The 25,055-nt window shown below is 38.5% G+C and overlaps 1 protein-coding gene across 2 annotated transcripts in view; it reads right to left on the minus strand.

Annotated features, from left to right (window-relative positions):
• The window catches only part of SESN1 (sestrin 1), a 122,773-nt gene that overhangs the window by 26,612 nt on the left and 71,106 nt on the right, over positions 1 to 25,055 (minus strand). The window contains exon 1 of one of the 2 annotated variants that reach the window (XM_066247676.1): positions 6,675 to 6,887. The exons of the other annotated variant lie outside the window; for it this stretch is intronic. Within the exon in view, the coding sequence (XP_066103773.1) occupies positions 6,675 to 6,776 (102 nt within the window). The 5' untranslated portion in view covers positions 6,777 to 6,887. Of the gene's footprint in view, positions 1 to 6,674; positions 6,888 to 25,055 lie in introns of those variants that run through there. 2 annotated transcript variants of the gene reach the window in all.

The raw sequence follows: 25,055 nt of genomic DNA on the forward strand, positions 1-25,055 counted from the left end.
AATAAATAGGAAAAAAACCCCAAATAACCTATAGTCATATAGGATACATATGTGAAACGTTATATGTAATAGGATAACCACTGTAACATTGTTCTAATGTACTATTATCAGATATAAAACAACCTGTGTTCATCAACAGAGGACTGTTTCAATACAGTTTAATATAACCATAGACTAGAACAGTGATGTTCAACCTTTTTCATCTCTTGGCACACAAACTAATTACTAAATTCTGCAGCTCACCTTAAATTTTTTGCTGATTTGACAGAAAAAAAGTATAATTTTGGTTCATTCACACCAGAAGGCTATTACTGAGTTGGCTGTTGTCTTTTTTTTTCTTTTTTTCCACAATCTAAGGCAGTGGTAGTCAACCTGAAACAGCCCACTAGTGGGCGTTCCAGCTTTCCTGGTGGGCGGTAGCAGAGCAACCAAAGTATAAATAAAAAGATAGATTTAACTATAGTAAGTTGTTTTATAAAGATTTATTCTGCCAAACTTAGTGAAAATCTGACATAAAGTACTTAGTAATTACTATTATATGCTTTAACTTGCTGTAACTCTGCTTTATAAATTTTATAAAGTAAAGTTACTTCCCTACTTTATAAATCAGCATTACTGTGGAACCGGTGGGCGGTTAGAAAATTTTACTACTAACAGAGATACAAAAGTGGGCGGTAGGTATAAAAAGGTTGACTACCCCTGATCTAAGGGAAAAAGGTCACACTGTCTCTGACTAAATAGGTATTTTGTTTTAAAAATTCTTGTGGCACACCAGCTAAAAATCACTAGACTAGAATAACATGCAGTCTTTACAAAATTAGGCACTTCCATATGGATTAGCTTTCAAAGATCTCCAAGATATATTATGTGGGGGCAAAAAACTAGACTGTATAGTATGTATAATTATGTCATTCTTTGTGGAGAGTGGGAAAAACCTAGCAATTCCATTTCTAGGACTTTATTCTACAAATATAGTATTAGCAGCATGTAGGTAATAAAGTTTTTTAGTGAAACCCAATTAATAGCACATGGGCCTCAAATGAGGTTGAATTACATTATTTTGGGTTTTTTTATACCAAATGTATAGTTTTATACCAAACTATTATAAATCGATAGTTTTACAATTCTAAGAAAATTGCTATCTATGTTTCAGAAATACAGTATTTTCCTATAGGTAAGAAAGGGTCTTTCCTAATTATCCTATGTAATCCTCAAATCTTTGTAAGTTCATCCCTACAGGTATAGGGATTTAGTGGCCATATTGTTACCACTAGTAACCAGTGGTGGGATTCAGTAGGTTCACACCAGTTTGGCAGAACCAGTACCTAGTTTTTTGTTGAGTTCGGCGAACCAATTGTTAAAATGGCACTTGTAATTAGGGTTCTCATGAAGGCGAGTGCCTGGGCAGCCACCTACTGTGGAAATCATAAATTTACATTCCTTCCTCTTTTTTAACATTTATCTGCGCAACGGTGTATTCTAAGCACCTGCAGTAATGTTCATTCCATCTATAAATGAAAAAAATTGTGAGGATGCCAATCAAGAAGCAATATGAAGCCTGACCAGGTGGTGGCACAGTGGATAGAGCATTGGACTGGGATGTGGAGGACCTCGGTTTGAAAACCTGAGGTCGCAGGCTTGAGCACGGGCTCACCAGCTAAAGTGCGGGGTCGCCAGCTTGAGCACGGGGTTGCCGGTTTGAGCGTGAGATCATAGTCATGACCCCATGGTCGCTGGCTTGAGCAAGAGGTCACTCACTCTGCTGTAGCAACTCCTCCCCACTCCTGTCAAGGTACATATCAATATAAGAAATCAGTCAATGAATTAAGGAGCCGCAAGGAAGAACTGATGCTTCTTATCTCTCTCCCTTCCTGTTTCTCCCTATCTGTCCCTCTCTCTGTCTCTGTCACATAAAAACAAAAAAGCAGTAGGAAATACCTTAAATAACAGTTTTATTGTTTATTGTTTTTTAATATCTTTACATTAATATTTTAAAACTCATAATCTAGTTTTGTGTACCTCTTTTATTGTTCTTAAGTATTAAATGCATAAAATAATAACCTTTCAGTATATAGTTTTTTTCATACTTAAAATGGTCATTAGGACAGAGAACCAGTTGTTAATTATTTGAATCCCCCATTGCTGGGGGAAATCCATTCTTTTATGCCTGATCAGGCAGTGGCGCTGTGGATAGAATGCCAGCCTGGGATCCTGAGGACCCAGGTTCAAAACCCCAAGGTTGCCAACTTGAGCGTAGGCTCATCTGGCTTGAGCGTGGGGTCACTGGCTTGACCCCAAGGTCGTTGGCTTGAGCAAGGGGTCACTCACTCTACTGGAGCCTCCCCCCCAGGTCAAGGCACATATAAGAAAGCAATCAATGAACAACTAAGGAGCCACAATGAAGAATTAATGCTTCTCATCTCTCTCCCTTCCTGTCTGTCTGCTTGTCTCTCTTTCTCTCACAAAAAAAACCCCCAAAAAACAACAACAACAACAAAAACTATCCTTTTAAAGTAAAAAAACTAGGTGTTTTAAAACAGGATGTTAGAAAACCAAATATTTTTGGGAATGGATTATAGATCCATTATGTTAATAACCTCTTAGTGTAAGATCCTCTTCATTCCTTGATGAGGTACCAGTCTGATAAGAAAGCTTAATCTAGGCCTGACCTGTGGCGGCACAGTGGATAAAGCATCGACCTGGAAATGCTGAGGTCGCTGGTTTGAAACCCTGGGCTTGCCTGGTCAAGGCACATATGGGAGTTGATGCTTCCAGCTCCTCCCCACCTTCTCTCTCTCTCTCCCTCTCTGTCTCTCTCTCTCTCTCCCTTTCTCTATCCTCTCTAAAATGAAAAAAAAAAAAAAAAAAAAAAAAGCTTAAGCTATAAAAAAGAACTGAATATCCTGACCAGGCAGTAGCACAGTGGATAGAGCGTTGGACTGGGGCGCAGAGGACCCAGGTTTGAAACCCTGAGGTCACCGTCTTGAGTGAGGGCTCACCTGGTTTGAGCAAGGCTCACCAGCTTGAACCCAAGGTCGCTGGCTTGAGCAAGGGGTCACTCACTCTGCTATAGCCCCCCCCCCAGTCAAGGCACATATGAGAAAGCAATCAATGAACAACTAAGGTGCTGCAATGAAGAACTGATGCTTCTCATCTCTCTCCCTTCCTGTCTGTCCCTACCTGTCCCTCTCTCTGTGTCTGTCACACACACACACACACACACACACACAATAGAAAAGGGGACAGAACAGAAAAAAAGAAAAAAAAAGGAAATGAAGTCTCTGACATTCAAGGATACGATTTCATTGTTTTACCTAAGGCTAGTTCTAAGCAAAACAGAATTTTACCCAGCTCACTCTTGGCCTACTAGGGTCGATTTCCTACTAAATTGAAGAGGTGGTGAGATGTTTGTGCCATTCTGTAAAAGCAGAAAGGGAAATGGTAGGGGGAAGAGAAGAAGTGAACAAAAAGGTAGAGGGGAGGGGTAGGACATGGACAGATTTTTAAAAATTAAGTCTTTCCCAAACAGAAAGTGTCAATACCAAGATTGATAAAATGGGAAACTGCTATTCTAAAACTCATATCAACTTATTCTCCTATATTTAGAGGCAGGACTCAAAAGATGTCTTTTGTTCTTTCTCTTAGTTAATAGACTAGGTACATGAGAAAGATACAAGAACATGATATGATCTTTTCCACTTAATCTCATGCCCAACTGAGACAAAAGGTTAACCTGGGGTGCTCTTGATAAACCATGAGATTGCATCCTAATCTACCCTAGTTCAGGCACTTGCAGGAAGCAGATCACAAATTCCATCTAGCCTCCCACTGCACACAAATTGAGTTCTAACTTCTGGGAAGAGTAAACAGGTGACAATTACCTTGAAGACAGTCAGGAAGTCTGGTTCTAGAGGTAGTGTTTTTTGAGCCTCTTTAAGAGTTTTGATACCTTAAAGGTCCTTTTAGATACCACTGTACTTATACAATAGTATTTTTGGTTTCTAAAGGTTAAAAGTTTCAATTTTCTGGAAAACTCCTTTTTGAAACACTGCTTTCCCTAATCACATGACAAATTAATTACTACGCTATTTTCTAGCAGGTGTTGATAAGAAAAAAAAGGCACCACAGGTTTTCAATGGGGTAATCATAAGCCAAACTAAGTGCATTTCATAACTTCCTCAAGGTTACTTCAATTATGACTTCATCTGTTTCTGTTAAGAAACTGAATTATAGATTTTGATCAAATTTTGGCCAATCCAGATTCTGGGAAGCACAACTGCCAACAGAAAGCAGCCTTGTTGAAAAGCAGATGTAGATGCTAATCATAGCATAAATGTCTTTGGCTCTTGGTAAAGGTGTGGCTGGAAAACTAACATGGGAACTAATAGTCCTTTCCTCAACAATCCTCCTAATCAGCATCTTTTAAAGAGACAGCAATCCACCATCACAACATTGCTGCAAATCTCTGCAAATTAGTGTACAATACTAACACACTCACTTTCATAGTATGAAAACTCTTAGTAAATATTGACAGTACCACAGAAAGACTATGTATGTAATATATGTGTATGAAAGTAGTCCTAATGAGATTTTTAAATTTTGTTAAAGATACATTCATGAATCTATATAAATATCATTAATGAAAGAAGGAACTTGCCACAAATGCAAAATGAAAGCATTTGTTGGCTTATGGCATCTACCTACCACTTGCAAAACAAGTTAAAAAGTACAGTTACTCAGATCATTTAAATTATTGTATTTTTCTCACTGCACTTGGTACATTTTAAAACTATCTAGATGTTTTAATACTGATAATCACAACACTGATATTAATTGGAATATGTACTTTTTGAAGTAGTTCAAGATATAGTGTGTCAAAGTAAAAGTTCCCGTCCCACTCACTCTTTTTAGGGAGAAGAATCATTGCCTACAGCTGGGTGCTAGTCTTTTGACATTCAAAAATTTTAAACAGAAATAAAAGAAATATATAAGTGTTATAAAGAAATATTCCTACTATAACAAAATATACTACTGTTTCTTTTTAAATTGTCATTAACTCTACTAGGGAATTTAGAAAGTTCAGGTACCTCATTTTCAGTATCTGGTCTTTCATGAACTATATTCTAGAAAAATAAACACTCACTGACTTCCAAGTCCTAGATTTGTAAGGCTGACTTGGTTCCTATGTGTGCCCTATACTTTAGTAAGGAGTGTCGTTCCTGGAAAGTATTTAATATAAAAGCACTATGGAAGCTTGCTATTTGAAATAGTTGTGTTATTAGTTCTTTAGTAAAGTAAATCACTTTCCTATAAAGCACTGCTTCCTAATTTATCTTCTCACATGTTGGATGTGTTAAAAATGAAATACGACAACAAAGCTTCCTGGTTTCCTGAACACAATCCCATGGATAATCGATGTGCAAGCTAAAATGTTATCTCTTTATCTTCCAGTTTACATGGCTATATTTAGAGAGTCTAGATCTGGCAAAATCCAGGATTCTGCAACACAAATATAACCAGAAATAACATATCTATTCAAGCACAATTATTGAGAGGCACACTTCTCAAAATCAGAAAAGATCTTTATAGCCTGCAAACAGAAACTGTAAATGCTATTTCAACACCTTCACAGTGTTTTCTCTTTGGTAACATTTCCAAAGCAAGTTATAAGAGATTATTTCAGGCTGTTGTATTAACTGTAAACAAGGACGGAGCATATTATATATCCATGAGTGTTAAAACCTGGAAAAAGTATTTGCTGTTATACAACTTTCAAGGAAAAGTGTCTTCATTCAAATTTATATGAAGATACAAGAATTCTCACAATGTAGATTCCGTTTAAAATACTATGAATACTAAAACTGAGTCATTTTAGTGGGCAAAGCTGCAGAGGGATGACTTTACATTTAGATTTCTTGAACTAAGGCACTACAGCATTCTGATTTCAACTTAAATTTTAATGATTATTTCTCTACTTTGTCCCTTGTTACATTCTGAACGAAAGCCTTTCAAGGTTCAAATTTTGATATTTTAGGAACTCTCAAATGGTGCCTTATTTGCAAGCACTTAGGAAAACACAAAATGTTACAATTAGCTCTTTCTGAAGACCAATTCAGACGCAAAACGGATGGTAATAAACAAGAGTAAACGCCGTGCATAACGTCATGGATCTGGCAGGACATACCTATTCTAGTCAACATTATTTTTTAACTGACTCAATGTATTCTTTTTCTTCTTTCTCTTTCTGAGTAGGAAGCAAAGGGAGTGAGGGTCACTGGATCGTCGGGTCTGACAAGACGCTGAAGGGTAAAAGCCACAGGCTGTTCCACCGTGAGACTAGAGCTTTGTTCGGTCTCTGACTTGTGGAGACTTGTACGAAGGCAACGTTATTTACGTTTGGGAGACTTCCATCTCAGTGACCGAGACAGCTGTGTCCCCCAGCAGCAGAGGGGCCGGCCCGGGGCCACGGGAAACTGTCGCCCACCCCTCACAGGCCGCCCTGCACCTGGGGGGCGCGGAGCAGCCCGACGCCGCGGGCAGGAGGCCGTGCAGGGCCGTCCTCCCCGGGCAGCGTTCTCCAAAGATGTTCAGCCGGCAGGTGGGAAGGCGACACGACCGCCCCGCAGCCCAAGCAGCCCGACTGGGCACCCGCCCGCCGGCCCCTCCCCCGGTACCTCGTCCTGGCCGCGGCCCCCGCCACACTGCTTGCACCCTAGGAGCTCCGAGACGGCCAGGGAGGCCGCGTACGCCTCGTTCGCGGCGGTGGCCAGGCGCATGTCGGCGTGGGGACGGCTGCGGTGGTGAAGAGCAGTCTCGGCGGCTCGGAGGAGGCGAGCGTTGGGCTGCTGGCTGGGCTGTGGGCTGCAGCGCCTCAGTCTGCACGGAGGCGGGGGGCAGAGCGGCCTGGGGAGGGGCGGGGCAAGCAAACAAGCCCAGTCCCGCTGTCACTCAGCCGGCTGGAGTGCCGTGCGCACCAATTCAGACCCGTGAGGCCCTGAAGCCCTGCCCTCTTGGTGCGGAGGGGCGGGTGTTGACGGGGGTTCTGATGCGGACCTGGCGAAAAACCACCACCAGCGGCCCAGCTCCCCAGAGCAGCTAATTCTCTCTGGTCCAGGATGGGCTAGGTAGATTGGGAGGAGAGAGTGCACAGCAGCGCGAGCCCCGGCGCTTCACTGAAAGAACATGCTCCTCCTGCCCCGCAGCACCAGCAGCCGTGAGCCCCCCACCCCCACCCACCCATAGCACCAAAGAGCAACCAACCTAGACTGACCCTCACCACATTTTATAAACTATTGAAATTTCCCTTCTTCCTCTCCAGTAAATGCCCAATAGGCAGCAGAATGCAGGAACAAGAATAGGACCATGGTCTGCCTATTTTCAATGCAAAATTATTTTTGGTAAGCTATACAGAAACTATAAATATCACTCTCCTACACAGATAAGTTTTGGTAGCAGATTTCTCCCTCTTTTTTTTCAAGTATATTCGAAGGCTTTAAAATGTCTTAATGTTCCTTCATGAGCGCCTGGGGTTCTGCAGAATTTCTCTCTGAAATATGATGAGGAACTTGAGAAAACATAGGTTATAAAGTAGCACAAATAATTGACATTGCTGGATCCAGAACGTAAATCTCTCAAATCCTGTGTAACAACAGTTCTCTACATAGCTCCATTAACTTTTAAAAAATCAACTCAAATTACATCTCTTTTAGCATGTTTGCCTGTGTTTTCAAAAGTGTAGATGCTCATGTTAAAAAAAAAAAAATGTTGGTATATTCTGACAGAGGAAACAAGTGAAGTTTAAGTCAATAATTTCTGGCAAGACCTGTGGTGGCGCAGTGGATAAAGCTTCGACCTGGAATGCTGAGGTCGCTGGTTCAAAACCCTGGGCTTGCCTGGTCAAGGCACATATGGGAGTTGATGCTTCCTACTCCTCCCTTCTCTCTCTCTCTCTTTCTCTCTCTCCTCTCTAAAATGAATAAATAAATAATTTCTGGCAAGTACAGAACCAGAATTTATAAATGAAAATAAGTTTCAGTCTTAGGAGTGAGGTTACAATGTCTCAGGTAAGACTAAGTTACTCTTTTTGCTCAAACTGTCATATTTTAAAAGTAGCAGGTTAAAAATGGTTACTTTTTTTTAATCTTCCCAATTAAATAAGATAAATGTGCTCAGACACTACTATTATAAATTGATAAAGCATTCAAGATATTTTTACTGGTCAAGAAAAGCAATTTGGGGCTACTACCATAGGAAAAAAAAGCTACAGAGGCTTCCAAGCTCTCTCCCCCTGAGCATAGCTACAAAAACAAACAATATAATCAAATGCCCACTCAGCCACAAACAGGCAAAAATAAACCAAGTAAATCATCCAATTTGCAGCAACAGACATACCCTCCAAGATAAACTGATGGTAGATGAATATTGGAAACACAAATGGATTTGTATGGGCTTGTGAGCTATAAAGCCAGTTAATGAAGTATGTGAAAAATGAATGGTTCTAGAAGAGCTGGCCTGTGCTTTTCTGGAAAGAATAAAATAGTGGGGTTAGGTATCTGTTTGTGACTTTAAAAAAATAATGTCATTTGCATACTGGAGAATGCTTACCTTTCTATTTTTTTAAGAGAGGCAAAGAAAAAGCATGCATTTAGCTAACCCCAAAATGGTTTAAAATAATTAAATGCAAATTAAAACTGAAAACTATATACATATAGTAGTGTTTGATACTTAGTGCTTGATAAATATTTATTGAAGTATATGCTAAAATTGTATAGGAAGTTCCAATTAGGATTCCTTTTTTTAAAAGAAAGTTTCAGCTTATTTATTTCAGTACTTCCTTAAATAAAAAAAAATAATTTTAACATTCTAATTTATTGATTTACTGAGGACCTTCTAGCCATTAAATGTCAATATTCCTTTATGGCCTCTATAAAGATTGAGCTAAGTTCTTCAAAGAATGCTAATTTCAGCTCTTTTTGATTCATCACTCTATTCTCCAACATAAAAAGGTGGTCTCCAAGTAAATCTACACTAACCAGTAAGTCCAACAAATGTATTGGCTTGAAAATGTCACTGTGTAGATTTCATTTCTGGAAGTGTTTTGGTAGACTTAGCTGTATCAAAGTGAGGTTTCTGCATCTGTCATTAGCAGTAGTGGTCTCAACTCTAATTTTCTCAAAAACAAGCTGATACACCACATAAAAGCAGAGTGATGTCAATGACTTAATTCGAGCAGAGAACTATGAAGTATTAAGAGAGTCCAGACTTGAAGTAGTAGTTCAAGATAGGCTTCCTGAAGAAAAAAAACATCTGAGGTAGGGCTTAGGGAATTGCAAGAGAGGCCTTGGCAAGAATATTGTGTGTGTTGAGGGAGGTTGGTTGGGAGAGTAGAAACAGAGATCTAAGCAACAAAACCAGCATGTGCAAAGGCCCAGAGGCAGGGGAAAGAGAGTGGTCCATTAGGGAAGCAGAATAAAGGAAGTTCATTGGGTCTGAAGCAGAGAGTATAAAGAGTAATGGATGGAATTTAGGTAAAAGATAAACAGAAAGCAGGTGTTAAAGAGTCATTGAAGAAAATAAATTTCATTCTTAAGTGGAGTATGGAGTTATTCAAATCTTAAAGAATAGAACAACATTGTATTTGCATTTCAGCTAAGCTTTAGTAAACTATTGAATATATTGGAAAGGGCAAAACTGGAGGCAGAAAGATGAGTTAGAGAAAGGGTGTTGAGGCAATTTTGGCAAAGCAAGAGGGTGGTCTAAAGAACAATGAGAATGAAGCAAAGGGTAGGAATGAAGGTGGATTTTGTTTGAGAAAGGAAATCATGCCTCATTTTCTTGTTTTTCAGATTTAGGAGATAAATCTCAAATTATCTGCTTTTCTGATCAAACGGCTTTTCTTATTCATTTGACTTGAAAAAAATGTAGCCAATTCATGAAAGAGAATAAATGTTTTAATAGAAAGAATACTTACTCATCAGGCCAAAAGGCATAATCATGTTTTCATGGACCACATATTAAACCTTCTTTTTCATTTACCCGAATAATTAAAGTACTATAGATTTATATTCATTAGAATAGGAATTATATTTAGTAATTGATTAGAAAACACAAATAGCAATGGTTTCAGACATTGAACCAAAGAACTTTAAGAGAGGGAGTAGGGGGGAAAAAAAGGGAGGGAGTGGGAGTGGGATTTGTTCTATTTATGTGGTTTAAGCATTCTTGAAAAATGCCCTATTGTCGTTTAAAACCTTTCATTTAGAATGAATGCTGGTTTATAAGATTACTTCTGCTTCCTAATTTTGTCAAGATTTTTCTTCTCTAGCTGATATCTTCCTGTTTTTGTAAATATAGCTTGTCTGCTAAGCAGTTTTTTTCCTTTCAACATCATGTTTTGGGTACACAGAGATCCTTTTAGCACTGAACTTTAGTTTTACATTGTTTTTATTTCTTTTCTACTTTTTTCACTTCTTCAATTTAATTTTTAGAATTATATGGCTTATAAAGGAGCACTAATGTTGAAAAATCTTTGCTCTTTCCTTTTATATTTTTAATTCAAATATAATTGACAGGCAACATTACATGAATTTCAGGTGTATAACATGATTCGATTTTTGTATATATTGTAAAATGATCACCACAATAAATCTAGTTAATGTCTGTCACCATATGTAGTTACAAAATTTTTTTTGGAATGAGATCTTTTAAGATTTAGTCTCTTAGTGTAGGCTATCTTTTACAAATGTAGTTTTAAATATCCACACAGGCTTTCAGAAACATAGGCCATCCGTCTCCCATTTGTAAATAAGCAGTATTCTAAATAGTGTCAGTGGTTTTAAATTAGAAAATTATCCCCCCCCCAAAATAAGCATGTTCAATCATGGGTCAGGTTTTCCAGGCTAATGATAATAAGACCAATAATTTATAAACTGCTAGATATCAGACACTAAGCACTTGATATAATTGTTTTACACATTTATAAAACAGAAATTCATAAAGTTTGGGTAACTTATCCAAGGTTATAAAAGTAGTAAGATGCAGACTGAGTTTAGAACCTAGGTCTATCTGAATCCAAAGCAGCAGAAGCTGGGCTACTTCTTTTAATGATTATTTTTAAAATTTTGATAACTATGCATTAGCTTACGTTCTTGATTGTGAGGACAAGAGGATAGAAAGAAAGGGAAACTCAGCTCCCTTGTTTATACTCAGGATGAGATCTGGTTAAAGGAAAGAGAGAGAGAACAGAAGGGGGCACAGGGAAGGGAAGGGAACAGAAAAGTGATCTTGTTTTTTGAGAGCTTCTCTTCTCTGTCCCTGGCACTCTTCTCAGTGTCTTTTCCCAGGCATTTGGTGACTTAATGCTACCAAAGCTCTTTCAATAAATAACTCACCTGAGTCTACTCCAGTGTTTTTCAACTGCTGGTCCACGGACCAGTGCCAGTCCACCAGAAATTTCATGCCAGTCAGCGAAAGAGTTGAGCACCCTGATGTTGTATGAAGATTTATAGACCCAATGATCTTAGTCAAATTCGCTTATGCTCAGGGTGATTTCTGCCTTAGCAGTCTCCGAAATAGTTCTCCTATTTTCACTGGTCCCCAAGTGTAAAAAGGTTGAAAACCACTGATCTACCCAACCTCTTAAATGCTCCTCACATTATCCCTATTCCTTTCAGAATAACTGGTAGGCATTAAGAAGAAAACAGGATTCTTAAACTAACACAGTTTATTGTATAAAGGCTGTTATCCCACACTAATTCATTTATTTAGTCTGTCTCAGTAGAATGTAAGCTCCATAGAATCAGAATGTTTGTCTTTTTTGTTCACTGCTATAGTTCCAATGTCCTAATGTGAGCACGCAGTAGACCCTCAATAAGTGTGTACTGAATGAATGAACTCTGCAGAGATGTTTCCATTAAAAACACAAAGCCCAACTCAATTGAAAGCTTTAGTGAATTTCAAGTTCAATATTAAGTTTATAAAAGATGTGGGCCATCTACACGAACATTTTTTGAAAGCTTTGGGGCCATTACATAAGCAGACAGGCTCTGCATGGGTATCAGATTGTGCTTGGGTTCAATTCTGCTACACAGCTTCTATTTTTTTATTTTTTACAGTGACAGAGTCAGAGAGAGGGATAGACAGGGACAGACAGACAGGAACGGAGAGAGATGGGAAGCATCAATCATCAGTTTTTCGTTGCGGCACCTTAGTTATTCATTGATTGCTTTCTCATATGTGTCTTGACCGTGGGCTTTCAGCAGACCGAGTAACCCCTTGCTCGAGCCAGCAACCTTGGGTCCAAGCTGGCGAGCTTTGCTCAAACCATATGAGCCTCAAGCTGGTGACCTTGGGGTCTTGAACCTGGGCCCTCCGCATCCCAGTCCGATGCTCTATCCACTGTGCCAATGCCTGGTCAGGCCACAGTTTCTATTTTTTATAGTCTCTTATATTCTTGGGAACCCACAGATACTCCCGAGCTTCTTTGATTTTTTTCTGTACTTGCTCTTTTTCACGATACCCAGATAGCAGCTACATAGGTCAGACACTGCCTGTATACATACCATTATTGGCAAGATTCATAAACATTCTGTAACGAAGTTTGGCTTTATACATTCTCTAGCTTATCGAAGGTGAAATGACAGGAAAAGTGTCTGTTGAAATATCAGAATTAAATGGGAGAATTCATTCAGAAATATTACAGCTTTTAGAGGCTAATTACTTTTTGGCATCATTGTTGAGTTAAATAAGGACAAAGAGATTTAATATGGAATAAGGTAAGATATAGGAAAAAGGTGAATGTAGTAAAATTGAGAGTACTTTATCCCATATTTTATTAGGAGCAACTGAAGGTTTTAAAGATGGAGAAAGAGGAAATAATACTAACCAAAGAAAGGCATTTCTGAGATTATGCATATATACTAACTAAATTATATAATTTTAAAAATAGTAATCAAGGGGCTGGATTTCATCTACACCTAAAAACATGAAAATATTTTTTAAATTCTCAGAGTTCTTCTGTTAGTGGACACAGGAAAGACCTGGCTTTAATATATAACCTGTAATTTTAAATCCAAGTAATATATTAGTCTGGCACAATACAAAAATTTATCTTTTCAAAATATGTTAAAACCATTTCTAGTATCTTCTTCTTATTCTGAGTACACAGATTTGATGGAACTGAACACTTAAGTATCTATTTCCTTTATAAATTGAATTTACCTGTAGTTAAATATTTAGGCTAAATGTATATTGAGTCATCTTAATCATGTCTGAATTTTGAATGTTTTATTCACACTAATTTTGATGCAGAAAAACAAAATCCTAATGGAAATACTCTAAAATCTTTTCATCAAGTTATTTTTTACTTATAAAGGCTATGCTGACCTCCCTGTTCATGTCCTACCCCCATGATTAATACTGCCAAGCAGTGAATACAGTTCTGCAATATGTGCTTTTCTTATGCAGTTCAAATAACTCCCACTAAGTTCCTTTGTGATCATCTTTAGCTGTAGGTCCTTTAATCCTTTAAATCACCTTTCACTGACTCCTTCTAAGATCTTGCTTCCCAAGAGGGTATTAAATTGTAGATCCTTATCCTGGTCACAAAGTACAAGGCCACATCTAGAGACTACTTGCATGTTATTAGGCATTTTAGAAATAAAATGCCATTCACTGAACTTTCCCATCTGTTCTGTCTTTCCAATTCTCACCACACTTCTGTGGGCCATTTCCCCCTTTACCCAAAGAATGTGGGTAAATTCAAGGCACTGTAGTTCAGCAAATAAAAATGTTCATTTTTGCCCTGGCCGGTTGGCTCAGTGGTAGAGCATCGGCCTGGCGTGCAGGAGTCCCGGGTTCGATTCCTGGCCAGGGCACACAGGAGAAGCGCCCATCTGCTTCTCCACCCCTCCCCCTCTCCTTCCTCTCTGTCTCTCTCTTCCCCTCCCATAGCCAAGGCTCCATTGGAGCAAAGTTGGTCCGGGTGCTGGGGGTGGCTCTATGGCCTCTGCCTCAAGCGCTAGAATGGCTCTGGTTGCAACAGAGCCAGAGCGACGCCCCAGATGGGCAGAGCATCGCCCCCTGGTGGGTATGTCAGGTGGATCCTGGTCGGGCCCATGTGGGAGTCTGTCTGACTGCCTCCTGGTTTCCAACTTCAGAAAAATACAAAAAAAAAAAAAAAGTTCATTTTTGCTTATCACTACTATCTGTTTTTTTAAAACGTATTCAAAAAGAAATAATGCTACTTTAAAAATTACATTTTTTACATGAGCTTAAGTTTGAACACAATTCAAAATAATTTCATTTGTAGTACTAGGAAATCTGATTTTCCTAATTTTTGGCAAATAATTAAGAAATATTGAAATGGGATTATATATATATATATATATATGACACAAACTGGAGAAGGTAGTATTTTGTTATAACTCTAATTTAAAAAATACATTGGCATAGGTTTATGTATGGATGCCAATGCTATTATTTTTCCAATTAACAGAAAATTTAATATTATAAAACAACTTAGCTTTCAATTATTCATTACTGGTCATTTTTACTGAGTATTAATTATATACATTTAATTTATTAAAACCTATGAACAAGGAGAAATATCTTAATTTAAGATTGGGCATCTTTTATTTAGACTTAAACTTCTTAAGTTATACATATTAGGACTCTATTAGAGAGCATTAAATGAGAAGTCATCTAGTTTATTGTCTGAATCAGCAAAACAATAACAGAAGCCCTCTCCCACCAAAACAAAAAACCAAACCCAGTCTGGAAATCTCTTAACAATCCTTCTAAGTTTTAGTTCCCTCAAATTTAAAATGAAGGGAAATTGAACTTCATAATATCTCAAACTTTATTTCAGCTCTAAAGTTCTAATCTGTTAGCATAACTGCTGATTTTAATTTAGTATATGTGCTGCCAAAGCGAGCACCATAACTGCTGATTTTATCAAGAGTTATATGCTGTAAGCTAAGTAGAACCTCTGCCTATACCAGCCTTCTTTGTACATTTCAAATTCTTTCTTAGGATTCATCCCTTATAAGTACTTTAGAGATATTATAAAATATTAGGTTTGTGATTTCTTTTTAAAGGTAACCTACAAATATATATATCAATATTGAATACATTGGAAACCAACAAAATTATTATTTATTGCTCCTAATAATTCAGTTACTGGACTAAATAAAGTTTCTTCCATCATCTCTGTGAGCACATGCTTGAATTGAATATTCTTATGTGTCAGGGATTAGGAAGGGTATAGTTAGTATATTCTAGCCTTTTAAAAAATGCATGACTGTCTGCATTTTTGGAGTAAAACTATAGTAGGGAGTGAACTGCTATAGCACATGAATCCAGATTTCCTTGATATTATGCATACAAGAAAAAAATCAGAAATAATACGGCACCATAATCCATAGCCCCTTCAAATTTCTTTAAAACATAAAATGGTCTCATTGTTCTCACTAATTGGCTTGATAAATAACATAATTTTATTTACTTGAACTTACAGGTATAATGTATTAATAAAATGCCAGTTTTAGATATTATGTATTATCAGAATTCTGGTACTATTGACTAAAGAGTATGCTGACAAAAATAATGTAGTAATATACTTGAAAACCACTGCTTTACATATACACAATTCTGTACACTAGAATTCTCACAGTGAGTATGAAGGATCCATGTTAGTCTATTGCTTCCTACATTACTCACCTAAGTCTTGGGTTAGGTTTTAAGGGTCAGCAATGCTCAAAGGATTTTGCTGGTTCCAGCAAAGTGCTAGGACAATCTAGTTCAAAGTCTGATTCCCATCGATGCCAAATAGAGCCTTAAAGAGGAAAAGCTCTTAAAATCATGTTTCATGATGGTATACTAAATTATAGACCAAACTTGCCTTCTAGTAGAACTTTAATTTAGCCTGTGCTGGATCTGGTCTATAACTAAAAGGATTATCAATCCTTCTAGCCCTTCTTCAGAAAACATGAGTAAAGTCAATATTATCCTTCAATGGCAACATGCCAATATGATCAATAATAGCTTTTATCCTAAATCACAAAAAGTTGATTTAATAAATTTTTCAGTGAAATACTTTGGAATTTTTAAAAATTAACAATAAGCCCTGATCAGGTGGTGACACAGTGGATAGATCATTGACCTGGGTGCTAAGGACCCAGGTTGAAACCCTGAGGTTGCTGGCTTGAGTGTGGGCTCATCCAGCTTGAGCACAAACTCGTCAGCTTGAGTGTGGAGTCACTGGCTTGAGCGTGGGATTATAGACATGACCCCACAGTTGCTGGCTTGAGCCCAAAGATCACTGGCTTGAAGCCCAAAGATCACTGGCTTGAAGCCCAAGGTCACTAGCTTGAGCCCAAGGTCACTGGCTTGAGCAAGGGATCACTGGTTCAGCTGTAGCACCCCAGTCAAGACACATATGAGAAAGCAATCAATGAACAACTAAGGTACTGCAACTATGAGCTGATGCTTCTTGTCTCTCTTCCTTCCTGTCTGTCCCTCTCTTTATCTCTTGCTAAAAAAAAAAAAGAAAAAGATATTATTATTACATTTTTCTTCGAGAGAGATGAGAAGCATCAATTTGTAGCTGCACCACTTTAGTTGTTCATTGATTGCTTCTCGTATGTGCCTTGACCAGGGGCTACAGCTAAACCAGTGACTCCTTGCTCAAGCCAGCAACCTTGGGATGGGATTATGTTGATGATCCCCTGCTCAGGTCAGTGGCCCCATGCTCTAGCTGACAGGTCTGCATTCAAACAGGATGAGCCCACATTCAAGCTGGTGACCTTAGGGTGTTGAACCTAGAACTTCAGCATCCCAGGTCGATGCTCTACCCACTGCACCACCAGTGGTCAGGCAAGGATTTTATTGATATCCAAATAATCCTTTGTGTGTGTAACAGGCAGGTTTTTAAATAATGTATTTTTTCTCTACAATTAAAACTTGCTTTATGTCAGGAAACTAAACTTTCAAATATTCAACCAGATTTTAAAAATTAAACCACAGTACTTTAATTTGTACATTAGAAATATACAAGTATAACCTAAAATATTGCACACTAAGTTAACAAATTGGTGAGTTTAACAATATCTAAGCTTTAAAAGATAACAGAAAATAGTATGTGGATCAGGAGAAAGAGCAAAACAGTCAAAAGCAGCAGGATGTTGTTCAAATAAGGTCACATGCAAGTTCTAACTTTCCTAAGAAGAAAAAAAACAAGCTTAGCAACAGCTTCCAGCCAATCAGAAAGCAGACAAACAGGTAAGGACTCAACTGTTCCAGATACCAATGAGGTCCAACCTTTATTCAATGTTTTGTTCTTTTTTTTTTTTTTTAAGTTATATAGTGTTAGAGCAGAGCAAAAGTTATAAAACACAACATACTGTACTGGGTTAAAAGTAACAAAGATAAAATCTCTTCATCAACCCTTATAAAAATATATCAGATTTTAATAACATACTGATAATTTTGTTTTCATTACTGTGTCAGATACTATGTACATTAAACTTATGTTTAAAATATAAGTGTATTTGTAATAAAATAGAGAATTTTCTTTGTAGAGAGAGAACACGTCAATTGACTTTTTTTTTTTTTTTACAAACTCACAAACTGAATCTATAAAAAGTAAATAAAAAAGATGTAAAATAGATGCCACAGAGTTTATATACCAAGGCATATATGCTGTACTCAGGCAAAACCTTTGGCTTACCTCTTTGGAAAGCAATTTACTTTTACTTTGTACAAAAGTATAGCAAACTTGTTTATCTAGTTTCTAAGTCCACAGTGATTTAGGAGGGATAAGGGACTACTGTTTAAACTGACAGCAGAAAAGAATGATAATTAACCACTTAGTCACAAGGGAAGAGTCAGAAAAATTCTAAAAAGCAGAAATAAAAACTTGAATGCTACAGTAGCAGGAGACATTTACTATAGGGTACTTAGTTCTGTAAGCCTTAAGAAGCTCTGTTAGCAACATTCTCTGACAATTTAAGGTAATAATAACCTCCATAATAGTGATTCTTACCAGTGTTAGACAAAACACTTAAAAATATTTTTGTAAAAAATACAATTTAAGGCCCTGGCCAGTTGGCTCAGTGGTAGAGCGTTGGCCCAGTGTGTGGAAGTCCCAGGTTCGATTCCCAGCCAGGGCACACAGGAGAAGCGCCCATCTGCTTCTCCATCCTTAACCCTCTTCTTTATCTCTGTCCCACTCTTCTCCTCCCACAGCCAAGGCTCCATTGGAGCAAAGTTGGCCCGGGTGCTGAGGATGGCTCCATGGCCTCTGCCTCAGGCTCTCAAATGGCTTCAGTTGCAACACAGCAACACCCCAGATGTGCAGAGCATCACCCCCTAGTGGGCTTGCTGGGTGGATCCCAGTCAGGGGCATGTGGGAGTCTGTCTCTGCTTCCTTACTTCTCACTTCAGAAAAATACAAAAAAAAAAAAAAAAAAAAGAAATACAATTTAAAATGTGTGAGTGAATTGGCAAAGTAACCAGAAATCCTCATCAATAAAAAATGACCAATAGGAGGAATCCAAGAAAATAGTGATTACTGAGGCTGCTAGCTATAGATCCCCAGTAAACTAGAGCAGCAGCATGGAGAACAGAAGACAAAGGTTGGAAGTTGTGTGTGTGTGTGTGTGTGTGTGTGTGTGTGTAACAAAAACCCTATCATAAAGCCAAAATGCAAAAAGCTAGGCTATCAATAAAAGTATAAACTAGGAAAAACACTCATCTACAAAAGGAGATAGAAAATTTTCCTGTTTCACCTTTTGTTCCTGGTGAAGGAGATGAAATCTCCCCTGAAAATTCATAAACATAAAGCGGCTCACAGATGAAGAATCAGGGCCTAAATTCTCTATTACCTGCCTGGTCTTAAAACAAAACAAAAAATAAGGTAAAGATCCAGTTAAAATGGAGTGGTTATGTCCCCCCGGATCCAGTAAAAAATATAGGTTATCTGTAAAGGAGATAAAATTCCAATAACAAAAACTTACAATAATAAAACATACTATGAAAAAAGGCACCATTAATGAGGGACAGAAGAAGCAATAATCACCTGACTCAGACCTGTAAGACTTCAAGTGTTGGAATTATAGATACAGAATACAGGGTGAATATGTTTTTAAATTTTTTAAAGGAAATGGAATGTATAAGCAAGGAATAAGAAATCAAAAAGTAACCAGACAAATTTGAAAATGAATCAAATGCAGATTTTTATAATACTTGATTACTTAAAGTTCAATATAACATATTCAGCATAACTGAACAAAAAATTATTAGTAAACTAGAAAGTAAATCTGAAAAAATAATCCAGAATGTGGCACATATAACAGAGAGAGAGGAAATATGAAAGAAAAAAATAAAAGATATGGAGGATGAAATAGAAGGTCTAATAGACATCTAACTGGAGGTCCAGAAGGAGAAAGGCAATATTCTCAGAGATGATGGTTGAGAATTTTCTAGAACTGATTAGAGACAGCAGTCCCCACTTTTTCTCAGGAAGCACAATGAATCCCATGCAGAAGTATTGAAAGGAAATTAGTATCTTGACAAAGAGTAAAACTGAAAAATTTCAAGAAAAGGGAAAAGATCTTAAGAGATGGACCAGATGACCTACATAGGAAAAAACTAAACTGACAGCCTAATTTTTAATGATAGAAGGCAGAAGATCAAGGAATAATATCTGAAAGAAAATGCTCATTTTTAAATTGCATGACATATGAAACTATCTTTCAAGAAAGTAAATGCAAGAAACACATTTTAAGAGATAAGAAGAACCTACCACCAACAGATCCTCATAGAAACAGTGCCAGTCAAGGAAGAAATAATAATCCTACAAGGAAGGCATGTAGTTGGTAGAGGCCAGGGATGTTGCCAAATATCCTACAATGCACAGGCCAGCCCCTCACAACAAAGAAGTATCTGACCCAGACTGTTAAGTGCTGAGGTTGAGAAGCCATGGTGTAATAATATCTCATTGTGATTTTAATTTGGATAACTATTGATATTGAAGATCTTTTAATGTGCTTATTTATATATCTTTTTATGATGTGTCAGTTCAAATCTCTTGTCTGTTTCTTTTTTTTTTTTTTTTTTTTTTTTTTGTATTTTTCTGAAGCTGGAAACGGGGAGAGACAGTCAGACAGACTCCCGCATGAGCCCGACCGGGATCCACCCGGCACGCCCACCAGGGGCGACGCTCTGCCCACCAGGGGGCGATGCTCTGCCCCTGGGGGGGGGGGGTCGCTCTGCCGCGACCAGAGCCACTCTAGCGCCTGGGGCAGAGGCCAAGGAGCCATCCCCAGCGCCCAGGCCATCTTTGCTCCAATGGAGCCTCCTTGGCTGCGGGAGGGAAGAGAGAGACAGAGAGGAAGGGGGGGCGGGGTGGAGAAGCAAATGGGCGCTTCTCCTATGTGCCCTGACCGGGAATCGAACCCGGGTCCCCCGCACGCCCAGCCGACGCTCTACCGCTGAGCCAACCGGCCAGGGCCTCTTGTCTGTTTCTTAAAAAATTGGGTTGACGGTTTTCTTGTTACTGAGTTGTGAGTGTTCTTTATATATTCTGACCAAGCACTTTGTCTGGTATATGTGTTACAAATATTTTCTTCCAGTCTGTGGCTTGTCTTTTCATTTTCTATAATGGTGTCTTTTGAAGATTGTGTTTTTCATTTTGAAGTCCAATTTATCAAGGTTTTCTTTAATGTCTTATGTTTGTGTATTCTAAGAAACCTTTGCCTACCCCAAGGTCACAAAGATTTTTTTCCTGTTTTCTTCTAGAAGTTTTATAGCTCTGGGTTTTACATATTTAATAGATCACATACATTTTATTACATCTGAAAACCAAACTGTTAGTGTTTTTCATCAGGGAATGTGATTATGGGTGAATGCTATTCACTTATATATCTATTGATTTGACTATATGCTTGCTATAATTATTAAAAATTCCACATTGCAGAGAAATTTTTGGGTGGGGGCAGAAAGGAAGGGAGAAGTATAGCTCTAACAATAGGGCTAATTTTGTTTTTCTGCTCTAGGGACAAAATCTGACCCTGAAGTCTGCTGGTACATTGCATGTATGCAGTTAAATTAAGTACTCTGTGATGACTTTCTAGTACATTAACTCCTTACAGCTAAAAGTAAAGTGGTCTTTCTACCAGAGATGAGGCAAAAATATTGGAGTAAGACAGGGTTAAACAACATAGTTTTACTTCTAGTACCCTAGGGTCATAAAAAAGCATTTCTTAAATGCAATATTAGCTGATGCCATGTGGAAATCTGGGAAACAAATACCATAAAAGACAAAGAGATATATACTATGGAGTACTACTCAGCCATAAGAAATGATGATATCGGATCATTTACAACAACATGGGTGGACCTTGATAACACTATACTGAACAAAATAAGTAAATCAGAAAAAACTAAGAACTATATGATTCTATACATAAGTGGGACATAAAAATGAGACTCAGAGACATGGACAAGAGTGTGGGGGTTACGGGGTTGGGAGGAGGAGAGGAAGGGGGTTTGGGGAGGGGAGGGGCACAAAGAAAACCAGTTAGAAGGTGATGGAAGACGATTGGACTTTGGGTGATGAGAATGCAGCATAATCAAATGTCAAAATAACTAGAAATGTTTTCTCTGAACATATGTACCCTGATTTATCAATGTCACCCTTTAAAATTATAATAATTAAAAAAAAAGACAAAGAGAATCCACTATTTAAACTGACTTCGCCAATCCCAGGATCTGGAACACAACATGAACCAGGGCATGGAAGCAGTGTTTGGACAAGGAGATCCTTTCAAAAAACCTTCTAAATCATGGCTGTTTGTAGCAGAAAATAAGAACCCCCAAAACATTCCAAAATATCTGCAGCTGAAGAAATGAAAAAATAGTACTGGATCGCACAATGGTGCATATTGATGAACATGAAAGGTGTCTTTGAACTGGGTTTGAAGATTACCTTGAAAAGATGTACATTGTCTCTTATAGATTTATATTCTAAATTGTTCACTTGATGGTAATCCAAAATTCTTAGTTTCATGCCTACTTTAAAACAGAGCTTTGGTGTATAAAGATGATGATTTCATCCCTGGCCAGCTGGTTCAGTGGATAGAGCATCGACTCAGTGTGCAGACGTCCCAGGTTCGATCTCCAGTTAGGGCAAAAATGAGAAGCAACCATCTGCTCCCCCTTCTCTCTCTCTTCCCCTCTCCCAGCCAGTGGCTCAACTGGTTCAAGCGTCTTCCCTGGCACTGAGGATGGTTTGGTTGATTCCAGCATCGGCCCCTAACGACAGTTGCTGGGTGGATCCCATTCAGGGTCTTATTTCCTCTCCTCTCACTCAAAAAAAGGAAGGAAGGAAGGAAGGAAGGAAGGGAGGGAGGGAGGGAGGGAGGGAGGGAGGGAGGGAGGGAAGCAGGGAGGGAGGGAGGGAGGGAAGAAGATAATTTCAGGATACTTTTTACCCTCTCTGCTTAAGAAAATGATTTACTAAAGAAATTTGCAGAAATGTCAGTAGTAAAGGAGGAACTAAAGTAACAAGAATGGTTCTAAATTCTATAAGGAATTTCAGAGAGCTACTATTTAAGGAGTATAGCTCAGTGTTCTAGAAAGACTATTTTCCTAGCCACTGATGACTAAAGATGCTATTAAGAACAATGGAACCACAGTTTCAAACACAGTAATTAATTGTACCAAAAATGTGGTCTCCAGAATAATGCACTTGACTCATGGCAATTTTAACATTCAGAACAATTCCTGAGTAGCAGGGATGATTTTGCTTTATTAAATCCTTTTCACTGAGTGTGAATTATTGCCTAAGATGCTGTGAATACTGAATTTAAAATGTTGCCACCTTTTTAGAGGGAAAGAGCGAGAGAGACAGGGATAGACAGACAGACAGACAGGGAGAGAGAGAGAGATGAGCTTTAACTTGTTGTCGTGGCACCTTTAGTTGTTCAGTAATTGCTTTCTCATACATACCTTGACTGGCTGAGCCGATGACCCCTTGCTCAAGCCAGCAACCATGTGGACATGTCTGTGATCCCACACTCAAGCCAACAACCCCACACTTAAGCTGGTGACCCCACACTCAAGCTGGTGAGCCCCTGAGCTCAAGCTGGTGACCTCAGGGTTTCGAATCTGGGTCCTCAACGTTCCAGGTCAACGTTCTATCCACTGTGCCACCTCCTGTTCAGACTGTTGCCACCTTTCTAACCCTTTCCCTTTCCCCAAATTTCTCCTTTCCCTCAATAATAATAATATTTGTCTACTGTTTTCTTAGTGTGGAAGGAAATGTTCATTATTTTCCTATATGAATTTGTATTCAATTAAGGTCTATTTTGCTGATTTTCTTCAACCCCTCAATAAGGTTCTTCAATTTAGACAGACAGATAACATGAATGAATAGATATTAAGGTAACCAACCCTTAAAATGTTGGGCTCTCTCCTCTATACAGTATGACTTGTAGGTAAAAATTAATAATAGAGCTTTTACCTTGGCCACAGCTTTTCCTGACACTGGGACTTAGAGGCATGTGCCTGTCTCCTCTGATTCTCCACTTTTTGATCCTACATTAGCATGAGCAAGATGGCTAGCTCTGGAGCCCTCAGAAACAGCTCGAGTGCCTTACAAGACGTCATCACTAGGACCCCTGGCTCTGAGAATCCGGTCTACGGAGAGATATGAAAATCAGTAAGAAGAAAGGGGTCTGGAGAATCAAGGGTATCAGAAAAACTGCTTTAGAACTACAAATGCCCTTTGTAAAGGCACAAAGAGCACCTAGGTTCTGCCAGTAATATGTTCTTATGCATGCAGAGTACACTGGGAGAGAAGACAGTAGGAAATTTCTTCAGTGTATCAATTGATTAGGCAACTGAATTTTTTTTAAATAAGTGTTTTTTAAAATTATTTTTATTTATTCATTTTTAGAGAAGAGAGAGAGAGACAGAGAGAGAGAGAGAGAGAAGGGGGAGGAGCAGGAAGCATCAACTCCCATATGTGCCTTGACCAGGCAAACCCAGGGTTTTGAACCAGTGACCTCAGCATTTCCAGGTCGACGCTTTACCCACTGTGCCACCACAGATCAGGCGGCAACTGAATTTTTTCATGTCTCAAAATATTCTTTTCTCAGAGGCCTAAAATGACTTCATAAGTCTGAGGACAGGGGAAGAATAGGTGAAGCAGAAGAATAATAACAAGAACCAGAACCTGGATTAGAGAAAAATATATCACAAAGAAAATATACATCTGAAATTTTCAAGATTCTAAGTCTTGGAACCATAAAATCTCATATTATATAATGAATATGACTCTACATAGGAACTGCAGAATAAAATGTAAAAACTATATAGAGCAGCAGTGGCTTTAGGCGACCCCTGTGTTTTGGTCGTTCGACCCCCGCCGGGGTCGCGACCCACAGGTTGAGAACCGCTGATATAGAGCTTTACAGCCACAAATTTCACACGGAGTGACTTGCATAATTTCTCACAACACCTCATAAGATGAATCTCATTATTCCTGTGTTACCCAAGGAAAAACATGTCATGCAACTGGTAAGTGACAGAGCTGCAAGTCAAATGCAGGTCTGTCTGACTTTAGGTCCACTGCTCTGTCCTTTCCTCAGCAATTTAAAGTGTAGCTTCAGAGCCAGGCCTCAGGGAGCTTAAAACCCAGCTAATCATAAAAGACTAAGAAACAATCAAAGGACAACACTAGGCAATGTGTAACTCTGTGTTGAATCAAATGCCATAAACTGCAAATATCCAAGAGTAGAGAGCCAGTCAAGACTTGAAAGATGAGTAGAGGGGAAATTGCCATAGAGGAGAAAATAAACTGGATGAACTCAAGAAACTGTAAAGAGATTGTATTGGCTCTGGCAGGGGGATGTTAGTAATCAGTGGGAAATAGGTTAGGGTCACTTTTAGGGAACCCAGAAAGCCAGTGAAAGAGGAGACTGGACAAAGCAGGAGGCGATAAAATGGAGCCCAAGAATATTTCTGAGTAGTAGCATAAAGTGGTGAAAGCAGTG

This window comes from Saccopteryx bilineata, chromosome 12, assembly GCF_036850765.1.
Source record: "Saccopteryx bilineata isolate mSacBil1 chromosome 12, mSacBil1_pri_phased_curated, whole genome shotgun sequence".
NCBI classification, from domain to species: Eukaryota; Metazoa; Chordata; class Mammalia; order Chiroptera; family Emballonuridae; genus Saccopteryx; species Saccopteryx bilineata.